The sequence below is a fragment of the Choloepus didactylus genome, chromosome 10, assembly GCF_015220235.1.
Source record: "Choloepus didactylus isolate mChoDid1 chromosome 10, mChoDid1.pri, whole genome shotgun sequence".
Classification (NCBI taxonomy): domain Eukaryota; kingdom Metazoa; phylum Chordata; class Mammalia; order Pilosa; family Megalonychidae; genus Choloepus; species Choloepus didactylus.
The window spans coordinates 99,690,163-99,711,634 of NC_051316.1; the positions used below are offsets into that span (position 1 = coordinate 99,690,163).

The 21,472-nt window shown below is 39.7% G+C and overlaps 1 protein-coding gene across 1 annotated transcript; it reads right to left on the bottom strand.

Moving 5' to 3' along the window:
- Positions 1–10,634: 10,634 nt before the first annotated feature.
- On the bottom strand, positions 10,635–11,558 carry LOC119545301 (olfactory receptor 1G1-like). Its single transcript, XM_037850805.1, has one exon. It carries the CDS (start codon positions 11,532–11,534, stop codon positions 10,635–10,637), a length of 900 nt encoding a protein of 299 aa, XP_037706733.1. The 5' UTR covers positions 11,535–11,558.
- Between the last annotated feature and the right edge of the window lie 9,914 nt (positions 11,559–21,472).

Below are 21,472 nucleotides of genomic sequence, written 5' to 3' on the forward strand. Positions count from 1 at the left end.
CTTTTAAGCGAGACAGATAGAGGACCTTCACTTCTTTGGCTGACCAGCAAAACGTTTCCTGAGGAGTTCATTGAAGTTGCCAGTTCATTGCCTGAGGGGTTCATTGAACATGTTCATCAGAATTGCTCATTTGCTGCCTGAGGAGTTCATTGAACATCTTAATTGGAGTTGCCAGTCTGCTGCCTGCCCTACAGAATTTGGACTTGTGCATACCCACAGTTGTGTGAGACACTTTTATAAATCTTACATTTATAGATATCTCTTGTTAATTCTGTTTCCCTAGAGAACCCTAACTAATACAACTTGGTACCAGGAATGGTTTTTGAGAAACAGAATCTTAAAATGGGATTTTACCATTGGTTTTCTACTTTGATTAGATTGAAGGTCACTGATGACTCCATTTCCAGTCCTCAAGATGGCACCGACAGTCCATGGTATGAGTTGGCAATGGAGATATACAAAATATCACCATTTGATTCTCCTAATCATACTCTCGTATGAAGCAAGGCTCTGGGTGACAGTGTTTTTGGCACCTTCAGAGAGTTTTGCAGAATTAAGAGGTAAAATGTTGGCTGATTGCTCTTAGATATGCTGGATAAAGTTATAAGGGAAAGGGATGAGCTAAAGGCTTCAGATTTAAAACTTAAGTGCCATATGACAGATGTAAAGGTTTTTATGTGTGCCCTGAAAGAAAATCTTATTTCCTTTGGCCGCAGACTTGAGGTTTCTGAAAATCAGACCCAGAGTCTCATTGTGGGAGTAGCAGGTTTACAATGTAAGCTAAAATCTCAACCTTGCAGGGTGTCTGCTGTTAAAGTAAAGGCATTGATTGGAAAAGAATGGGATCCTGAAACTTGGGATGGGGGCATATGGATTGATAATAATGGCAGTGAGGACATTGGAACCCTGGATTCTGCTGAGTCTTTGTTAGATATGCCTATAGTGATATGTCCTGAGGAAACAGCTTCCCAACCTCCAGTCTGCCCTGAGGAGCCTGCCATCCACCCTCCACCTAAAGAGATTAACCCTTCAGTGCCTGCTAAACCTATACACACCTCCCCTGAGGAAGCAGCCCTCCCTCCTCTGTCTGGAGAGATTAATGCTGTTTCACCAGATGAAACTACAACAGAATGTCCTGAGGTAAATGGCTTGAGGGATACTTCTAATTCTTTTCATGACCCACCCCACCACCAGTCTTTGCTTCAAGACCTGTAACTAGACTAAAGTCCCAACAGCCCTTGAAGGGTGAGGTACAAAGTGTTACCCATGAGGAAGTAAGCTGTACTCCAACTTATACAGACAGAAATCAGGGGAATATTTGTGGGAATGGTTATTAAGGATGTTGGATAATGGTGGAAGGAATATAAAGTTGGATCAGGCAGAATTTACTGATATGGGCCCATTAAGCAGAAATTCTGCATTCAGTGTTGTAGCTGAAGGGGTTAGAAAGGGCATTAACAGTTTTTTGGGGTGGTTTGCTGAAGTGTGGATCAAAAGGTGGCCGACATTACCTGAGGTTGACGTGCCAGAACTGCCATGGTATACTGTAGAGGAGGGGATTCAAAGGCTTAGACAGATTGGAATCTTAGAGTGGATTTATCATGGAAGACTTGCTTTCACACCCCTGGAATTTCCAGAGGACACACCTTTTACCAGGTTTGTGAGGAATAAATTTGTGAGACGAGCTCCATCATCTCTGAAGACCTCTGTAGTTGCCCTTCTCTGCAGGTCAGATATTACTGTGGGAACTGCTGTCACTGAGCTGGAATCCTTAAACGCAATGGGGATAATCAGATCCTGAGTTGGCAGAAGCCATGTGGCAGCAGTTAATTGCCAAAGATAAGGTGGGTGTGGCTACCATGTTGGAAAACAGTCTGAAGGTAGCAGTCAGAATAATCTGACTTGCAGAGACTTATGGCATTAGCTCGTAGATCATGGAATGCCAAGCAGTGAAATAGATGGGCAGTCTACTAAATTCTTGTTTGAGCTGTATAAGCAGAAGAATTCTAGGTCAAGTGAACAAAAGTCAACCTTGAATTACAAAAGCAGAGAGTCACAGCCCCTTAATCAGTTCCCAGACTTGAGACAGTTTACAGATCCAGAGCCCCTTGAATGAGGAGAAGGCTGGGTACCCTTGGGGAAGGACTCTGTTACACTGCCAAAAATTTATACTATTAATCTTTTTCCCAGCCTTCCTGAGGGCAACTTATGGCCTTTTACCAGGGTAACTGTGCATTGAGGAAAAGGAAATGATCAGATATTTTGTGTATTATTAGACACTGGTTCAGAAGTGACATTAATTCCAGAAGACCCAAAATATCACTCTGGCCCACCAATCAGAGTTGGGGCTCATGGAAGTCAGGTGATTGATGGAGTTTTAGCTCAGGTCTGTCTCACAGTGGGTCCAGTGGGTCCCTGGACCAATTCTTTAGTTATTTCTCCAGTTCGGAATGCATAAGTGGAATAGACATACTCAGGAACTGGTAGACTCCTCACATTGGTTCCCTGACTTGCAGAGTGAGGGCTCTTATGGTGGGAAAGGCCAAGTAGAAGCTGCTAGAATTGCCCCTGTCTAAAAAAATAGTAAACTAGAAGCAATACTTCATTCCTGGAGGGATTGCAGAGATTAATGCCACTCTTAAGGACTTGAAGGATTCAGAGGTGGTGATTCCTGCCACATCCCCATTCAATTCTCCTATTTGGCCTGTGCAGAAAACAGATGGGTCTTGGAGGATGACAGTGGATTATCGTAAGCTTAACCAGGTGATGACTCCAATTGCAGTTGCTGTTCCAGATGTGGTATCATTGCTTGAGCAAATCAACACATCCCCTGGTACCTAGTATGCAGCTATTGATCTGGCAAATGCTTTTTTCTCAATAGCTTTTAGTAAAGACCACTAGGAGCAGTTTGCATTCAGCTGGCAAGGCCACCTGTATACATTCACTGTGCTACCTCAGGGGTATATCAACTCTCAAGCCCTGTGTCATAACATTATCCGCAGGGATCTTGACCATTTCTCCCTCCCACGGACATCACACAGGTCCATTATATTGATGATATCATGTTGATTGGGCCTAGTAAGCAAGAATTGGCAACTACTCTAGATATGTTCATAAGGTATTTGCGTGTTAGAGGATGGGAGATAAATCCAACAAAAATATGAGGCCTTCCACCTCAGTAAAATTTCTAGCTGTCCAGTGGTGTGAGGGCATGTCTAGATATGCCTTCTAAGGTGAAGGATAAGCTGTTGCATCTGGCTCCCTGTGGCCAAAAATAGAGGCACAACACTTAGTTGACCTCTTTGGATTTTGGAGACAACATTCCTTATTTGGGTGTGCTACTTTGGCCCATTTGGCAAGGAGTCTGCTCTAGGGGACAGTGGGTCTGGCAGTTCCTGGGGCTCTGAGTGGATCACTCTGGGGATGTGGGGCTTTGTGTCTCCCCTTCCAGTTCAAATGCCCTGCAGTCCCTGTTTGCCATGTGCCTGCAAACCTCTGGGGATGGGGAGAGGCTTCTGGCACTTTTGTGTGCACTATTGCCTCTCCCTGCCTCTTGTATGAGTTTTTAAAGATTCCTTTGGTTACAAGTCCTTTCTGATATATATATTTCAAGTAAGTTTGCCCACTCACTGGGTTGCCTTTTCACTCTCTGTGGATCTTAGATGAAGAAAATAACTTAGTTTTTATGTAAGCCAATTTATTTTAAATTTAATTCATGATTTTTAATTCTATTTAAGAAATGTTTGCTTACTCCATGTTCGTTATGATATTCTATTTTTTTCTAAAATCTTTATTGCTTTACTTTTAAAATTGATATCTACAATCCATTTATGATTGGCACTTGCATATCTTGTGGGGTAAAAGTCAAGACTATGTAAGAATGATGATTCAAATTTTCCTCATGTAGGTATCTAATTGGCCAGTGATAGATTATAGAAAAGTCCAATTTTTCTTCACTGCACTGCAGGGTCACATTTATCTTACATCAGGTGGTCATAGATATATTTCTAGTATCTTTATTGGCCTATTTCAATTCTTTGTTAATATTGGTTTATTCAGGTTAGCTATTTCTTTTTGTGTCAATTTAGTATTTTGTTTCAAAGAATTTTCCAATTTCATCTAAATTGCCAAATGAATTGAATAAAGTTATTCATATCTTTCTGGATGTTCTATTAATATCATTAGGTTCTTTAATGTTGTCTACCTTTTCATTTCTGAAGTTGACAGATCATTTTTTTTAATCTCTATTTTCTTTATCAGTATTCTTAGGGCTTTACCAATTTTTGTCAAACTTTCTAACAAACACGCTTGGCTTTCACAAATCAGAAGAGATCTGAAAATAATTCTATACCTTCCTTCTCAAGCCAGATAATATGGTGGTATGCTAGGGGTAGTCAAAATCAAGGGATAAATTTGGCACATATTTCTGAAGCATCAGTTTTACTGAGAAGTAGGATTAAAAATATAGTTTTTCTATCAAAACAGACATGGTAGTATAGGATATAAACACTGGGCTTTAAATTACACTAAAAAATGACTTTGAAGAAATTTCACTCTTCTTACTCATCCGAGATGGGAATTATTGATACTGTGGTGTACACAGCGGTGACCCCATACTGAATCCTTTTATCTGCAACCTAAGAAACAGAGAAGTGAGGTATGCCCTGTGTATACTCATAAGTAGAAGAGACTTCTCTCTGCGATGAACTGTTCTACAGAGGATGAATCAAGGAGTAGAAGGTGAAGTTCTTTATGGAATTTCCACTTCTGTTTTCATTTTTAGACCAATAACTACCCACTGTTATCATGTGGCAACTTGAGGACAAGCTGTTGACTCTCCTTACTTTGTAGTTAACCTGGATATCAGGAAAACTAAATTAAGGGCTGAGATGTGGCCAAAGTTCTGGGTAATGAAAGAGTCCCAGAGTTGCTCCATCTCTTTAGCTGGATGACTCTTCCAGTTGTAGACCAGGCCATAGAACTCTCCAACTCTGTGACTTTGGGTAAGTCATAAACCTTTCGTTTCCTCATCCTGTTCCAGTTGAAAACATCATGATATAACAACTTCTCAGCTTATAGCATGACAATCAGGGTTGAATTTTAACAAATAGAGGGTCATCTGTTAATCTACATGAGTAGCATCTGATCAGATTCATTAGTCAGATTAGTTAGGGTTAATTTCTCATAGGTAGCTCATACCTGCAAGAAATGGTATGGAAAAAAGGGTTTGTGCAAGGTAGGATATGGACAGAGAAAGACACTAGAAGCTTGGGATTTGCCAAGATGGTTTTAGTTTAAAAGAAAATAGCCAGTGCAAATCTTGGAGACTGGGAAGTTTTTTCCCCTAAGAACATATACTGATGGGGATGGGATAGCTCTGCATCTGAAAAAGAGTGAGTAGTGGCTAGGGGTAGGGTTGTGATGCATTAAAAGTGAGACTCGCTTTACTCCATTTTGGTGAGTTTGTGTGGGAGGATATATAAGCTAGCAAAATGAGGGTGAGAGCTGGTTTAGAAAGACCTATTTGCAGCACAAGACCCATGTGCCTGGTGTTGTCTGTGAAGTTGGAGTTGGGGTCAGAGGTTCCTACTTTTCATTGATTTGGAGACTAACTCACTCTTGTCAACAGAATTTGAAATATCCAAATACCTCAGATATGGTGGTAAAGAATATGGTGATCAATGGTGAATATTCTGATTCCATGTTACTGCGGACGTGGAATTCAGAGCTCCACCCTAAGTATCTCTTTGAATTTAACTGGGATAACCCAGAGAAGAGCAGTGCAGTGAACCTATGGATGATAACTGCAAAGCCAACCAACACTAGGTGTCAACTTCAGCTTAGGGGAAGAATATAATGGAATAAAAAAATCAGGTTAACAACAGGAGACACAGAGCTGTACCATCTCATACCTGGATGGCTCTTTCAATTATAGATCAGGCACTTACTAACTGTGTAACTTTGGGCAAGTCACAAGCCTTTCTGAACCTAAGTTTTCTCATCTATATGCTAAGAATAATAGGATATTACATGGGTCTGTTGATATATCATTATATTTATAAATGACTGTGCAATGTGAAAATATGTCCATGGTGATTTTACAGGATAGAAAAGTAATAAGGTGGTGTTCAGTGCTTAAACACTTCATTTATTTATAGCATCACCTATTGTCCTAGGCACAGTCAGGGATAGTAAGATGACAACACTTTCACTCTGGAGTGGTTTTTGTGTGTGTGTGTTGGAGAAGACAGCTGTGCAAGCCATTAACAGGAGTCAGAGAGAAGTTAATGCTGGAACAGGGTAATGGCACTGAGCTTTGGGCACCAAGAGGGCAAAGGAGTTCACTCAGGTTGTGGGAGGAGAGTGGTGGCATCCAAAAGGCTTAAAAGCAGTTGAAAACACTGAGCAGTAAGAAACTGTTCTTTATTTCACATGGATATAGTATTCTAACATCTTTTCTAGAAAAAGATTTTGTCATTTTTTTAATTAAAACATTGAAGACTAGTCTGATTTTCTCTATTATTGTTTGATTTTTTTTCCCTTTCTTTTCCTCTCCCGTATCCAGTATCCGAGGTACAGATTAATTGGTTCCTGAGGGTTGCAAGATTTTTGGAGGGAAGGAAGTGCACAGAGAGCATAACAAAGGGAAATGACAGTTAAGATTTGATTTCTTTTATCTAAATTTTATTATTTAAAAACTGAAAATAAAGTATATGTTAGTGGATTATCAGAGGCCAGGGAAAGAGAAGCATTTGAACACCTGTGTAGCAAGTTTTGGATAGAAGGCCAAAGTGAGTGATGCCAATGTGGGCTGGAAGGGCTGCCTGCATCCTTCACTGGTGAAATTGAAGGAGGATGAAGTACTGAGGGTCCCACTCCTGTGCCCTATGGAAGAACCTCCCTGGTCCCCGGGAACCTTTCTACTTCCTACATTTGCCTTCCATCCCCAAAGATGAGGGAAGAGAGAGCAATCAGACAAGAGCCTCATGATTGCTGCTGAGGTTTTGCCCAGCTTCCAGTGGGGAGGGCATCTGGTCCTTGGTCTCTGAGCTGAGACACAGAACAGGGAGCTGTTAGTTCTCAGGTGGCAGCAGGACCCTCTCTGGCCACAGTTGCTCTTCTGTCAACTCCATGGAGGGAGAATATGAGTGGTCTTTGAATGGCAGGGCAGATGCTGCCGGCCTTACTCTGGGCCCTGTGGCTGGCTCCCTTGGTCTCTTCAACAGTGACTGCTGTCCCTCACTGTGCCTCAGACACTTACTCTTGCAGCCCATTGCTTCCCCAGGGATCTCATTTGTCCCTTAGGAATCCAGAGAAAGGCTTAGGGATCCTGGTAAAGGCTGTACCCCCAGACAAAGCCAGGTCAGGGAAAAGATTGTGTTGGTTCCTCTCTGTGTCCTCCGTGTCCAGCATGAGGAATGCATTGACTGGATGAATGAACAAATAAATAAATGCAGGGATGGATGATTGAGCCATTGAAGTTGTAAAACTGATGTGGTAGGCAGAATTGTAAAGATGTTTCCCCAAGATCTCCATCCACCTGTTATTCAATCAAATAGTAATCTAGGTGCTACTATGAAGAAACTTGGGAATGGAATTAAGGTTACTAATTAGCTGACTTTAAAATAGGAGATTATCCTGGATTATCTCGGGCTGAATATAGTCACATGAGCCCTTAATAGCAGAAGAGAAAGGCAAGAGAGTTGAGGCAGAATGAAGTCAAGTTTAAAAAGACTTGATCTGTTGAAGATGCAGGAAGTTAGTCAGGAACCATGGAATGCAGGCATCATCTAGAATCTGAGACTGACCCTGAGCCAACATCAGCAGGGAAATGGGGAACTTAGTCTTACAATCACATGAAACTGGATTCTGCCAACAACCTGAAGGTGCTTGCAATCAGATTCGTTCCCAGAGCCCCAAGAAAGGAACACAGCCCTGCTGACACCTTAATTTGAGACTTGTGAAACTCAAAACAGAAGCAGCTGAGCTGTGCTCTGCCTGGATTTACATCAACAATAGAAAACTAATAAAACTGGTATGTCAAGGTTGACGATTTCAATTGTCACTAAATTTTCAACTGTTTCATTACCTCCTAAATGCTTTCTCTTCTTCCATCTCCTTCCCCCTCTCAGATACTGTTTAAACAACCTTTAAAGTTCTTCTTGAAATTTAACAATTCACTTTCTTGTTCAGGAACCCAAATACTTAGAGAATCAAAGTTAATCTTGTCTGCTTCATCTCCTAACCTCATTCATTTTTTCCTATTCTTCACCTGATTACACTCTGCACTCTAACTAAATAGGATGATACCCCTTCCTTTCTCCCTTCCTTCCTTCCCTCTTTCTCTCCTTTCCTTCATGTGTTCCTTCCAGACTCCCTCCTTCCCACCTTCCATCCTTCCTTCCTTTGATATCAATGCACACACTTGTATAGCATCTTCCATGTACTGAAGCTTATTCCAAGCTCTCCAAACACTAAATTGTCTAATCCTCACCACAAACCCTGCTTAAGGTCACACAGAGAGCAAGTGGTAGAGTATGGGATCTGAACACAGTGTCTTGCTCCCTACCACTAAGCTATACTTTCTCTCAGAGATATTAGTAGTTACGTAATTTTGCTCTGTGTGAGCTACTGTTCTAAGTGCTTTACTTATATGAATGTATTTAATCATCACTACAACCTATGGGAGGTAGTTGAACAAAATAGTTAAAAACTCAACTCCTGGAATCAGAATACTTGGGTTCACATCTGAAATCTGCCTTTTACCAGCTAACAAACCTGAGAGAGCCACTCAAGTTTCTTTATCTCAGTCTCCTCACAAACCCCATCACATTGGGCAGCTCTCAGGAGCAGATGAGACAATGTATTAAAGCACCAAGAGCAAGAACCTCCAAAACACTTATTATAAAAATTCTTATTGTTATATACCAAACTCTAGAAATCCAAATGAAGTGACCCATGGAAGATTAAATAGCTAACATAAGGCATCACAAGCATTTGTACCAATGCCTCTGATTTTATGATAAAAAGGTAATGATTCATGAATTGTAACAAACTTACCACACATTAATGCAAGGTGTTAACAATAGGGTGGTATATGGGAGCTCTATTTTATGTCTGAGTTTTCGGTAAACCTGTAACTTCTTTAATAAAACAAAACAAAATGAATGAAACAAAACATCCCTTAGGGTAGGAATGATGAATTCATAAATAGGATAGAGAAAGGGATATTAGAGATATAAAGGGACAGTCAACAAAGAGTAGTGTCACAGAACCCAAAGGAATAGTTTTCAAGGAGTGTTGACTGCAATACTCAGTGCCACTGGAAAGACTGTTAGTTGAGAATTGAGGTTTATATATTGTAAAACCAATGTGAATTATAATTATATATATTAGTTGAGATGATACACTGTAAATGATACACTTGAGATGAAAAAGACAGGAGTCTGATTTCAGTGAATTCTACAGTAAATGCAAAGTAAGGAAGAAGAGACTAAAATTGCTGCATATGATCCAGCAATTCCATTACTGGTTATATACCATTTAAAGAATCATCTCTAAGAATATAAACAATATTAAGAAGCAACTCAGTGCCTACAGCCATGAAGCTCATTGTCAAATGCAGCACTATCCAACAGAAATATTATGTGAGCAGTATTTGTAAATTTAAAATTTTCTAGTAGCCACATTAAAAAGTGAAAAGAGAAATGTGACATTATAATAGTATATTTTATTTAACCCACTATTTCAAAAGGTTTTTTAATATGTCATCAACATAAAATATTACTAATGAAAAAAGGTAATGAGCAAAATATTAACAGTGGTTATCTTTAAATGGAGGGATGGTGAGTAATCTTTTTCCTAGTTCTTTATATCCTACAGTCTTAGTATAATGAACATCTTTTGTCTTTCATTAGAGGCACACAAAATAAGGTCAAGTTAAAAAACTAAAGAGTAAACATTTGTCATGATAACGAATAAACACTCACTGCTAGAGTCTTAGATACAATCCCAGTTGTGTGATTTTAGGTCAGTCATTTGATCTATGTGTGCCTAGTTTTCTCCTCTAGGTTTATTGTGACTCTCTTGATCCCAGCAAATATTGTATCTTTTGGGTCTAGCCTTCTCCATATGGAGGTCAATCCTTCCCAGTGAGTTTATCCCAAAGTCGTGCTTGGAATGGCCCATGAAACTCTGAGCACTTGACCTTGCTCAGGTCTTGCCAGCAGTTCTTGTAGTTGATGGGAATTGTTACTCATACTCTGAACTGTTAACTACACTTTCTCCTAGAATCTAAGTTTTGGCTAATGTCATATTTTTGGTTGTTCCTAACTTGGCTAATGTCATGTTTTTGGTTGTTCCTAACTTTCTGGTATGAATGTGCTTGGATACTTGTACCCATTAAATCAAGTCACCCTATAGAAATTGCTGGCTATACCCTCTCACCAGGCTGAAGCTCTGTCCTTGATTGCTTCTATTCCAGTGCTTCTAAGTCAGAGTCTCCTTTTGTTTTATCTGCTTGTGATGATGAGCATCCATCCTGTCTGGAATGTGAGCCTTTCAAATTTATAATCAACAAATCCATAGAGAAAGGCATGTCTAAAAGCCTGGGCTTCTAGTTTGGGAAGGATCCCTTATGGAGTAGAGCATGTTCTCCAGGCAAGAAGTTTCCACAAAGCTCCCTTTATATCCCTGTTCCGTAGGCTATAGATAAAGGGATTCAGCATGGGGGTGACCATCGTGTATGTCACAGATGCCACCATTCCAGTCCCTGCTGAGTAGGAGGATGAGGGCTGGAAATACACCAGAAGGAGGGTCCCATAGAAGACAGTGACCATTGTCAGGTGAGAGCCACAGGTAGAGAAGACTTTGTGCTTACCCCCAGCAGAGGGAATCTTGAGGATGGTGTGGATGATGTGGGCATAAGAGACCAGAACACAGATGAGAGGGACCACACCTGAGAGGGCTGAATTAAAGAACATCATAACTTGAAAGATATGGGTGTCTGAACAGGCAAGCTTGAGGAGTGGGAGAAGATCACAGAAAAAGTGGGGGATGGAATGGGAGGCATAGAAGGAGAACTGAGCCATCAGCAGAGTGGATGAGAAGGCCAGGAGGTGGGAGCACAGCCAGGAAGCAGTCACCAGCAGCTGGCAGCATTGGGGCTGCAAGATCATTGTGTAATGGAGAGGAAGGCAGATGGCCACATAGCGGTCATATGCCATCACGGCCAGCAGGAAGTCATCCATCAGGGTCAATGCCATGAAGAAGTACATCTGCACGAGGCATCCAGTGTAGGAGATGGTGTGGTTCTGTGTCTGGATGTTCACCAGCACTTTGGGGACAATGGTACAGGTAATGGAAGTATCAATGAAGGGCGGGGTGACCACAAAGAAGTACATGGATGTATGGAGGTGAGTATCAGAGCCAATGGCCATGATGATAAGCAGGTTTCCCAATATGGTGACCAGGTACATGGCCAAAAAGAGTCTGAAAAGGAGAGGCTGCTGCTCTGGCTGTTCAGAGAAGCCCATGAGAAGGAAGACAGAGGTGCTGGTTTGGTTTCTAATATCCTTCTAAGATAGAGAAATTAGAGAAAAATCCTGCTTAAATAAATCTAGGCTTTAAAAATTAGAGTCCAAGCTCTTTAGTTTGTTTTTCTCTATTCCCCTAAGAGGTCTCTGAGGTTCGCAAATGACTGTTCCTGTAGGTGTGAAAATATGTATAAACATGAGGAGTGTGGGACTCTGACAATGAGGTATTATAATGGGGTTGGTTTGGGTTCTAGACTCCTGTAATATGTTAAGTTTACCCCAGAGATTGCCTGAATAAGGTTGAAGTGGTATTCACTTGGAAGGAACTGCTGCAAGTTTTAATTCCTCTTTTTAAAAACAAAAAACAGAACCTTAGAATAACTGAACTTCACTGCTTTATTGTGGAGCTCATTTTAAGTTCCTGCATGTACAGTATTTAGAGGGCATACAGGGTCCTGTGCATTTGTGAGAGGGTGTGTGTGCTTATTGAGGGACATGGAAGAGGAATCATCCTGCAGAGAGGAGACAGCTGAGACTCTGGGGTCTTGCTCTGTATTGGTACTGCCCTGGCCCTTTTTGCATTTGAAGACCATTCCAATGAGTTAATATGGCTATGGGGATGTTGAAAACTGAAAAGCACTGTATCAAGGGTACATTGTTTCTATTTTCATCATCAACCTCAACCTCAACATTATTAGTTTTATGATCACTGGTTTTGGCATCATAGAAACTGGCTGGGAATCCTTTCTCTGCCTCTTATTTAAGTAGGGCAAGTTACTACTTTGTAGAGTCATAGAAGTTATAATTGGATAACATGTTATCCAATTAGGGCAGGCCTTCAATAATGGTAGTAATTGTTATTATTAGTAGTAGTAGTTGATGAAATGTGAACCTAGGACACATGATGCAATGGATAGCATCAGGGCTTCCCTGCTCAGTTCCTCACACCACCTTTTAAACCTTGAGAAATGTTAACCCTTTGATCATTGCTTTCCTTATCTGTAAGATGCAGATAATAACCCTACCTCATAGATTACTGAGGGTGCCAAATGTTAAAATCAGTTGAATTTTCTTCATGATCTACAACATGCAACAAAATGAGAGATTCTAACTTTCCTGTTTGATGGCATGGAGGAGAGTGGAAGGAACAGAGACTTCCAGTGATTTCCTGCTTTGTAGAATCTTTCCTGCTGCAGTCCCAATAAATTTGGGAGTCTTATAGTCTGATAGCCTGCCCATGGCCAGGCAACTGGAAATGTTCTCGGGTAGCTCAGCAAAGCCACATGGCCTTTCTTCACCAAATACTCTTAATTTACTCAAAAGTCCTATGTGGGCCAAGAGATGGTTTGCTATCGGCTCCCTAGTTGCCATGATCATTTTTGTGTATCTTCTTGATTCTAAAATGGGCTATTTCTGAGCAGGAGATGGAGAGAAGAGGACAGTAAGAGTGAAGGGGTGGGGACATGAAGATTTTGTGTGTGTTTGGGGGAAGAGCAGATGGTCCTTGCCCAAAAAGTGTTAGACTAAGAAGCAAAATGATGATGGCAAAGAGGGGACTGAAAAGACTATTATATGACCTCTAAACTTTGGTGCTCAAGCTCAGTGTGACTGGGTTGAGTTCAATTGTATGTTGTAATTGCAAACTCCACTGAGTCCAGCCTAGTGGCTAGGATTGCTGGCTCTGAGGTCACAGTGGCCTTAGTTTAAGTTCTGGCCTCATCACTTGTTGGAAGAGCTACTTGGGAAAATTGCCTAAGCCTTATTTTTCTTAATTGCAAAACAAGAACTGTAATAGGATCTGCCTGTTATAGGTAGATATGAGGGTTATCATAATATGTATGTAAATCAGTTAGTACTTTAGATAGCATGGAATAAGCCCCTGATAAATGTCAGCTGTAATTATTTCTGCTATTTAACAAAATTACTTAATGGATTTCTGTGTATAAGCATTAGGAAACTCACATAATAGATGTTCAATAAGTTCCTATTGAAGAAATATAGAGAGAGACCCAGACAATCTCAGAGCCACAAGAAAACCCAGAGATGATCCTTTCTGAACTACCACCTAGGGCAGGAAACCTATAGTAGCTCTGATAGTGGTCATCCAGTTTGAAAGAGAACTCACTGCCTTCTAATATTTACCCATGGAATCACCACAAAATACATTTGTGGCATAAAAGAATAAAACATCCTAAACTTTGCATTTCCACTATCCTTTTTTTAGCTGACCTTGGTCATAACAAGTGACCACATCTTTGCTTTTTTTTACTAGTGGAATCATTGATTTGTTAATCATTCAGCAAGCATGTCTTGAGTGCCAGCAGTCATGCTAAGTACTGGGGACACAGAGGTGAAGAGATACCCAGTCACCCTTCAGATATTTGAAGACAGTGCCCACATTCCCCTAGGTCTCCGTTTTCCCATGTGTACTATCCCTTTTCTCCCCAGGACATGGCTTCAAGTGCTCTCTCATGTCCAGTCACCCTCTTCTTCTACTTCCCCCACATGGCTGACACTCCCTGTGTGACAGATATGTATGTCTATTGAAAATGTAAAATCTTGGGGGACAGACCAAATTCATATGATTCTAGCTTCTAGAGATGAATGGAATCTTAGAGATCATGTAATTCAGAGGTTTCCAGATTGTTATCTGAGGAACCCCAGAATTTCATGGAAAAGGCTCAGGAGGAACCATGGATTAGGAATAGTGTGGAAAGGGTGACTTAAGAGTCTCTGTCAGGATCCTTCCTCTTTGCCCAGAGAAATTCTGCTTTCCTGTGTTGTACAAATAAAAAATAATAGGATAAATTTGAAGAGAAGCTTCCAATCCTAAAGAAAATCCCAAAATCTATATTCTAGTGTACATGATTAACTTGCATAGGACCAAATGAGGCCTAAAGAAGGAGATTGGTCATTTGATATTGTAACAAGAGTTAACAGCAGAAGTGATATGACAAGCCTGGTCTTATGAATTTTCTCCTCCTTCATCATTCTCATGTTTCATGCTTCCAAAACCTGTACCTCAGGCGGCTCTAAAGTTGGGATGAGGTCATTGGGATGGACTCTCTTTAGCAGATCTGGTTTTGGGGGAGCTCTGAAGCCAGGCTGGAATGATGGAAGCCTGATCAGCATTCCCTGTTGGCTTCAGAGCAGCTATGCTTGTTCTCCAAACCTGTCAATCCCTTTGCTTGTAGTCTCACCCATTAATAGCAAATCATTCTTCCTTTTTGCAAATTAGGAAGGAAAACAAAGGAGTGTAGAGTAATTTGAGTCACTCAAGCAAAGAAAAAAGGGAGGCAGGGTGGGTAAAATCAGATAACTTGGTTTGAAGTCCCAACTATTACATTAATTTGCTATACATTATTGAGCAACTCATTTTCCTTCCCTGTAAAATGCATGTATTAGATTAGATAGGATAATTTCTAAGTTTCTGTCATGCCAGGGTAGAAACACTGTAGGATGGGTAAGGTTGAGGATACCAGTTACTTACTTGGATGGTCTTTGGAGCGTCCAAGTACTTTCTCTTCAACCTTGTTGGCTCCTATGTCTAGAGGAGGAGTGGAGGGCTTGAGATGTAGATTGGATGTTCATATCAGGTAGGAAAAGGAAAAGCCCTCAGGTTCTTGTGGGAGGGGTCAAAACCTGCAATACTCGTTGTGTGGAACCTGTGTGATTGTTGCCTCAATCTAGAGATTGTGGTATCACCTCCTGAGGTGGTCACTTTTCTTCTTCCTTTAGGGAGGTGACTCCTCAGTGTAGCCCCAGACACTAGAATCATGAGCCTTTCTTCCATGCCCAACTTGTGACCACCTGACCCTTTCAGCTTTCAACAAATGTTATTGGATAGGGTGGGGGCTTGGAAGTACCTGCCTGTCTTACATGTGACTGCACCCAAGGAGTTAGGCAGCCTCCTCAGGACCAATCCCAGGGAGCTCATTAAATACTTTGGTTGGGAGAGGAGTAGAGACTTTTCAGCAGAGACCATGGAAACACAGGGTACAGAGTAGCATTTTCCTTACAGCTCTAGAAAATTAGTCACTTGTTATTTCAGTAATTTGTAAGGAGACAGAGGGGAGATATATAGAGAATGCCTACGACTACCCTGAGATGTAGGAGAGAATATATAGAGTCAAGGGAAGAGTCCTCATCCAGGAGTTGAGAGTCCTGTTCTAGTCAGCCAGAGTTATTAGAGGCCACCTGGAGGACCAGATAAAACATTAGATTGGAACTAATTAACGAAACAGCCACCATTCTTTGAGTAGATATAAGCCAGAGACTTTATGTGAAATCTTGTAAATGAAGTATTCTCATATTTCTAGAGGTGGGATTTGAGGCTCAGCTATGTTAAGTGATTGTTCATATTACAAAGAAAATAATTTGTGGAGCCAAGATTCAAGCCCAGTGTTGTCAGAATTCCACAAAATTCCCTGTTGCTTTGTGAAGACTATAGCTGGCAAAGGTCTTACACTGCCTTCCTGTCACATTTCCCAGCCCTGGTATCATAAACCAAGATATTTCTTTCATTTGCCTTCTCTGCTAGCCTGTAGGCTTTATGGAGGCAGGGTCCACATTGTTTTCCACAGGAACGCCAGGACCTAGCCCAGTTTCTGACACTTGGCTATGCACAGAAACTTGTTAAATCAACAAATGAATACATGATACACACCATGCCTTTTTTGAAAAGCTGTTTTATTAACATGTATTCATATACCATATAGTACATCTGCATAGTACAGTGGCTTTTAATGTAATCAGAGTTGTGCATTTATCATCACAATCAATTTTAGAACATTTTCCTTACTCCAAAAAGAAAAAGTCCATACACCTTAAGAGTCACCTCTCACTCCCGCTATGTTTCCCCAGCTCCAGCTCTACATAACTACTAGTCTAACTCTGTCTCTATGGGTTTAAATTTAAAGAATATTAAATTTAAAGAAAATTAAATTAATACTGACATACATTTGTTATGGTTCATGAAAGAACATTCTTATATTTGTACTATTCACCACAGACATCATCCACCATGGGGTTCATTAAGTTATACAGTCCCATGTTTTATCCTCTAGCTTTCCTTTTAGTAGCTTACATAACCTAAAACTACCCCTTTCATCCGCAGTCACACACAGAATTCATCACTGTTAATTATACTCATAGAAATGTGTTACCATCACCTCTATCGATTTCTAAACATCTATAATCAACCTAAATAGAAATTCTGCATCAGCTCCCCATTCTCTACCCCCATTCTATCTCTTGGTAACCTATATTCCAGACTCTAACGTAGAACTCTAAGTTCTCTTATGTCTGGCTTATTTCACTCAACATAATGTCCTCCCGGTTGTCACATGCATCAGAAGTTCATTCCTTCTTACTGTTGAATAATGTTCCATCATATATATATATAAACACATTTTGCTAATCCATTCATCGGTTGATGGACGCTTGGGTTGCTTCCATCTTTTGGCAATTGTGAATAATGCTACTGTGAAAATCAGTGTGTAAATATCTGTTCACGTCCCTGCTTTCAGTTCTTCTGGATATATACCTAGTAATAGGATTGCCAGATCATATGGCAATTCCGTAGGTGGTTTTCTGTGGAACCCTCAGAGTGTCTTCCACAGCAGCTACACCATTATACATTCCCACCAGTATTGAATGAGTGTTCTTCTTTCCCCACATCCTCTCTAACACTTGTAGCTTTCTGTTTTTTTTAATAGTGGCTATTCTAGTATGTGTGAAATGATATCTCATTGTGGTTTTGATTTGCATTTTCCTACTAGCTAGGGATGTTGAGTATCTTCCTGTGCTCTTTGGCCATTTGTATTTCCTCTTTGGAAAAGTTCCTGTTCAAGTCTTTTGCCCACTTTTAAATTGGTTGTTTGTCTTTAACAAATTTTAATTGTTGTGTTGTGGGATTTTTAAAAATATATTCTGGATATTAAGCCCTTATCAGATATGTGGTTTCCAAATATTTTCTCCCATTATAGGCTGCCTTTTTACTTTCTTGGTAAAGTCCTTTGAAGCACAGAAGGTTTTAATTTTGAGAAGTTCCCGTTTATCTATTTTTCTTTCATTGCTTGTGCTTTGGGTGTAGTCCAAGAATCCATTGCCTACCACAGGATCTTGAAGATGTGTGCCTACATTTTCCTCTCTGGAAGTTTTATGGTCTTGTTTCTTATATGATGACCTTTGATCCATTTTGAGTTAATTTCTGTATAAGGTTTGAGGTAGGGGACCTCTTTCATTCTTTTGGATATGGGTATCCAGTTCTCCCAGCACCTAGAAGAGAGTATTCTGTTTCAGTGGGGTGGACTTGGCAGCCTTGTCAAATATCAATTGTCCATAAATGTGAGGGTCTATTTCTGAACACTCAGTTCTAATCCATCAACCAGTATATCTATCTTTATGCCAGGACCATGCTGTTTTGACCCCTGTAGCTTTGTAATATGCTTTAAAGTCAGAAAGTATGAGTTCTCCAACCTAGTTCTTTTTTCAAGATGTTTTGGCTATTTGGAGCCCCTTACCTTTCCAAAGAAATTTGGTAATTGGCTTTTCCATTTCTGCACAGTAGGCTGTTGGAATTTTGATGGGATTGCATTGAATCTGCAAATCAATTTGGGTAGATTTGAAATCTGAATGATATTTAGTCTTCCAATCCATGAACATGAAATGTCCTTCCATTTATTTAGGTCATTTTTTGTTTGTTTAATTTCTTTTAACAATGTTTTGTAGTTTTCTTTGTACTGGTCCTTTACATCCTTGGTTAAATTTATGCTTAGATTTTAAATTTTTCGTTGCTATTGTAAATGGAATTTTTTCTTGGTTTCCTCCTCAGATTGCTCATTACAGTGTATAAAAACACTACTGATTTTTGCTTGTTGGTCTTGTATGCTGCCACTTTGCTGAACTTGTTTATTATCTCCAGTAGCTTTGTTGTAGATTTTTTGGGGCTTTCTATGTATAGGATCAAATCATCTGCCAACAGTGAAAGTTTTACTTCCTCCTTTCCAATGTAGATGGTTTTTGGTTCTTTTTGTTGCCTAATTGCTCTTGCTAGAACTTCTAGCACAATGCTAAATAACAGTGGTATTGGGCTTTCTTGTCTTGTTCCAGATCTTAAGAGGAAAAGCTTTCTGTCTTTAACCATTGAGTAGAATGTTAGCTGTGAGATTTTCGTATGTGCCCTTAATCATCTTGAGGAAGCTTCTTTCTTTTCATATCTTTTGAAGTGTTTTAATCAAGAAATGATGCTGGATTTGTCAAATGCCTTTTCTGCATCATTTGAGAAGATAATATGGTTTTTCCACTTCAGTTTTCTAATGTGGTGTATTACGTCCATTGATTTTCTTGTGTTGAAACACTCTTGTGTGCCTGGGATAAAACTCACTTGATAATGGTGTATAATACTTTTGATGCGTTGTTGGATTCCATTTGTGGATATTTTGGTGAGGATTTTTGCATCTATATTCATTAGAAAAATAGGTCTGAATGTTCTTTTCCTTTAGTACCTTTATCTGGCTTCATAGAATGTGTTAGGTAGTGTCCCCTTCTGTTCAATTTTTTGAAAGAGTTTGAGCAGGATTTGTATTAGTTCTTCTTGGAATGACTGGTAGAATTCACCTGGGAATCCATCTGGTCCTGGGCTTTTCTATGTTGGTAGGTTTTTGATGACTGATTGAGTCTACTTAACTTGCAGTTGGTCTGTTGAGCTCTTCAATTTCTTGTAGAGTCAGTTTAGGTTGGTCGTGTGTTTCTAGGAATTTGTTCATTTCATCGAAATTTTCTAATTTCTTTGCATACAGATATTCACAGTATCCTCTTATGATCCTGTTTGTTTCTGTGGGGTCAGTAGTGAGGTCTCCTTTCTCATTTCTGATTTTATTTATTTGCATCTTCTCTCTCTTTTTCTTTTTAGACTAGCTAAGGGTTTGTCTATTTTATTAATCTCCAAGAACCAACTTTTGGTTATCTTTATTCTTGCTATTGTTTTTTAAATTCTCATTTTCACATATTTCTACTCTAATCTTTGTTATTTCTTTCCTTCTCCTTGGTTTAGGATAGTTTATTGTTGTTTTACTAGTTCCTCGAGGTGTGCAGTCGGATCTTTTATTTTAGCTCTGTCTTTTTTTTAATGTAGGCATTTAGAGCTATAAATTTCCCTCTCAGCAGTGCCTTCACTGCATCCCATAAGTTGCCTTTTTCATTATTTTTATTTGTATGATTTATTTTTAAACAGTTGTATCCACACACAATACAGTCCATCCAAAGTGTACAATCAGTGGCTCTTAGTATAAACACAGAGTTGTAAATTCATCATCACAGTCAATTTGAGAACATTCTCATTGCTCCAAATATAAAAATCACATACCTCTTATATCCCCTATTATTGATGAAAGAATATTTTAATATTACTGTTAACTTTAGTCCATAGTTTGCATTAGGTGTGTTTTTCCCATGTATCATCCTATTATTAATACCTTGTAATAGTGATGTACATTTGTTCTAGTTCATGTGAGAATGTTCTTACATTTGTACTATTAACCATAGCCATTGTCCACAACAGGGTTCACTGTTAAACAGTCCCATGTTTTTCTTCTATCTTTCCTCCTAATAACATATATGACCCAAAATTTCCCCTTTGAAACATAATCACACCCATAATTCAGTGCTGTTAATTACAGTAACAGTAATGTGTTACCATTACTTTTATTCATTTACAATCATTTACAATCAACCTTACTCAAAATTCTATACAGACTGTCAGCTTCTCATTCTCTACCTTCGTTCTGTCTTCTGTTATACTGTTCTCTAGAGTTTACTCATTATAATTAGTTTATATTAGTGAGACCATATGATATTTGTCTTTTGTGTTTGACTTATTTTCTGTACATAATGTTCTCAAGGTTCGTCCACATTGTTACATGCATCAGTACTTCATTCCTTCTTACTATTCAATAATATTGCATTGTATGTATTTACCACATTCTGATTATCCATTCGTCAGTTGATAGATACTTGTGTTGCTTCCATCTTTTTGCAGTTATGAATAATGCTGCTATGAACATTGGTGTGCAAATGTCTGTTCACATCCCTGCTTTTGGTTCTTCTGTATATATACATAGTAGCAGGATTGCTGCATCATATGGCATTTCTATACTTAGCTTCTGGAGGAACTGCCGAACAGTCTTCCTTAGTGGCTTCACCATTCTGCATTCCCGCCAGCAGTGAGTAAGGGTTCATATGTCTCCACATCCTCTCCTACACTTGTAGTTTTCTGTCTTTTTAATAGTAGCTATTCTAGTAGGTGTGAAGTGATATCTCATTGTGGTTTACAGCCTTATTCTCCTTACTCTCAAATTGCTCAAAAGGCTCTAGCCTCTTATCTCTGTACACTATTCCTGAAACACATTCCAGTGTCTATTGCCTTTACATGCTTGGTTGCTTCCCACTATACAAAGTGTTCTCCTTATTTGCTTACGCTTTGTACCTTCATCTGGATAAATTCAGTCCCATCATTCAGGGTGATCTTAGATCACTTCCTCCTAGAAGTGTTTCCCAAACACCTTCCAAACCCATGCAATTTCTATTTCTTTGAGCACATATAGGACATTATAACTCCTTGAATACAGGCCATAGTCAGGCTTATAGAAGAGTTACTTTGGGACAGCTTTATTCTGTTTTATGGCTGTCAGTCAACTGAGGATGACAGAAACTGTTTTCCTGAAATCTGCATTCCTAGCAGTACCTGGCATGGGATTGAACATATGCTTGGTGAAGGTCTTTGAGGGAACCTCGTGTTCTGAGTACCAAGCCAGTGGTCTTACTGCTAGCCACCACCACCTCTTGTGACATCTTTGGGTGCCAAAAGGAAAATGGGAAGGAGGTAAGGTTAACCTGGAGATCACTCAGGTAAATTCCTAGTTATGACTTTGTTCTTT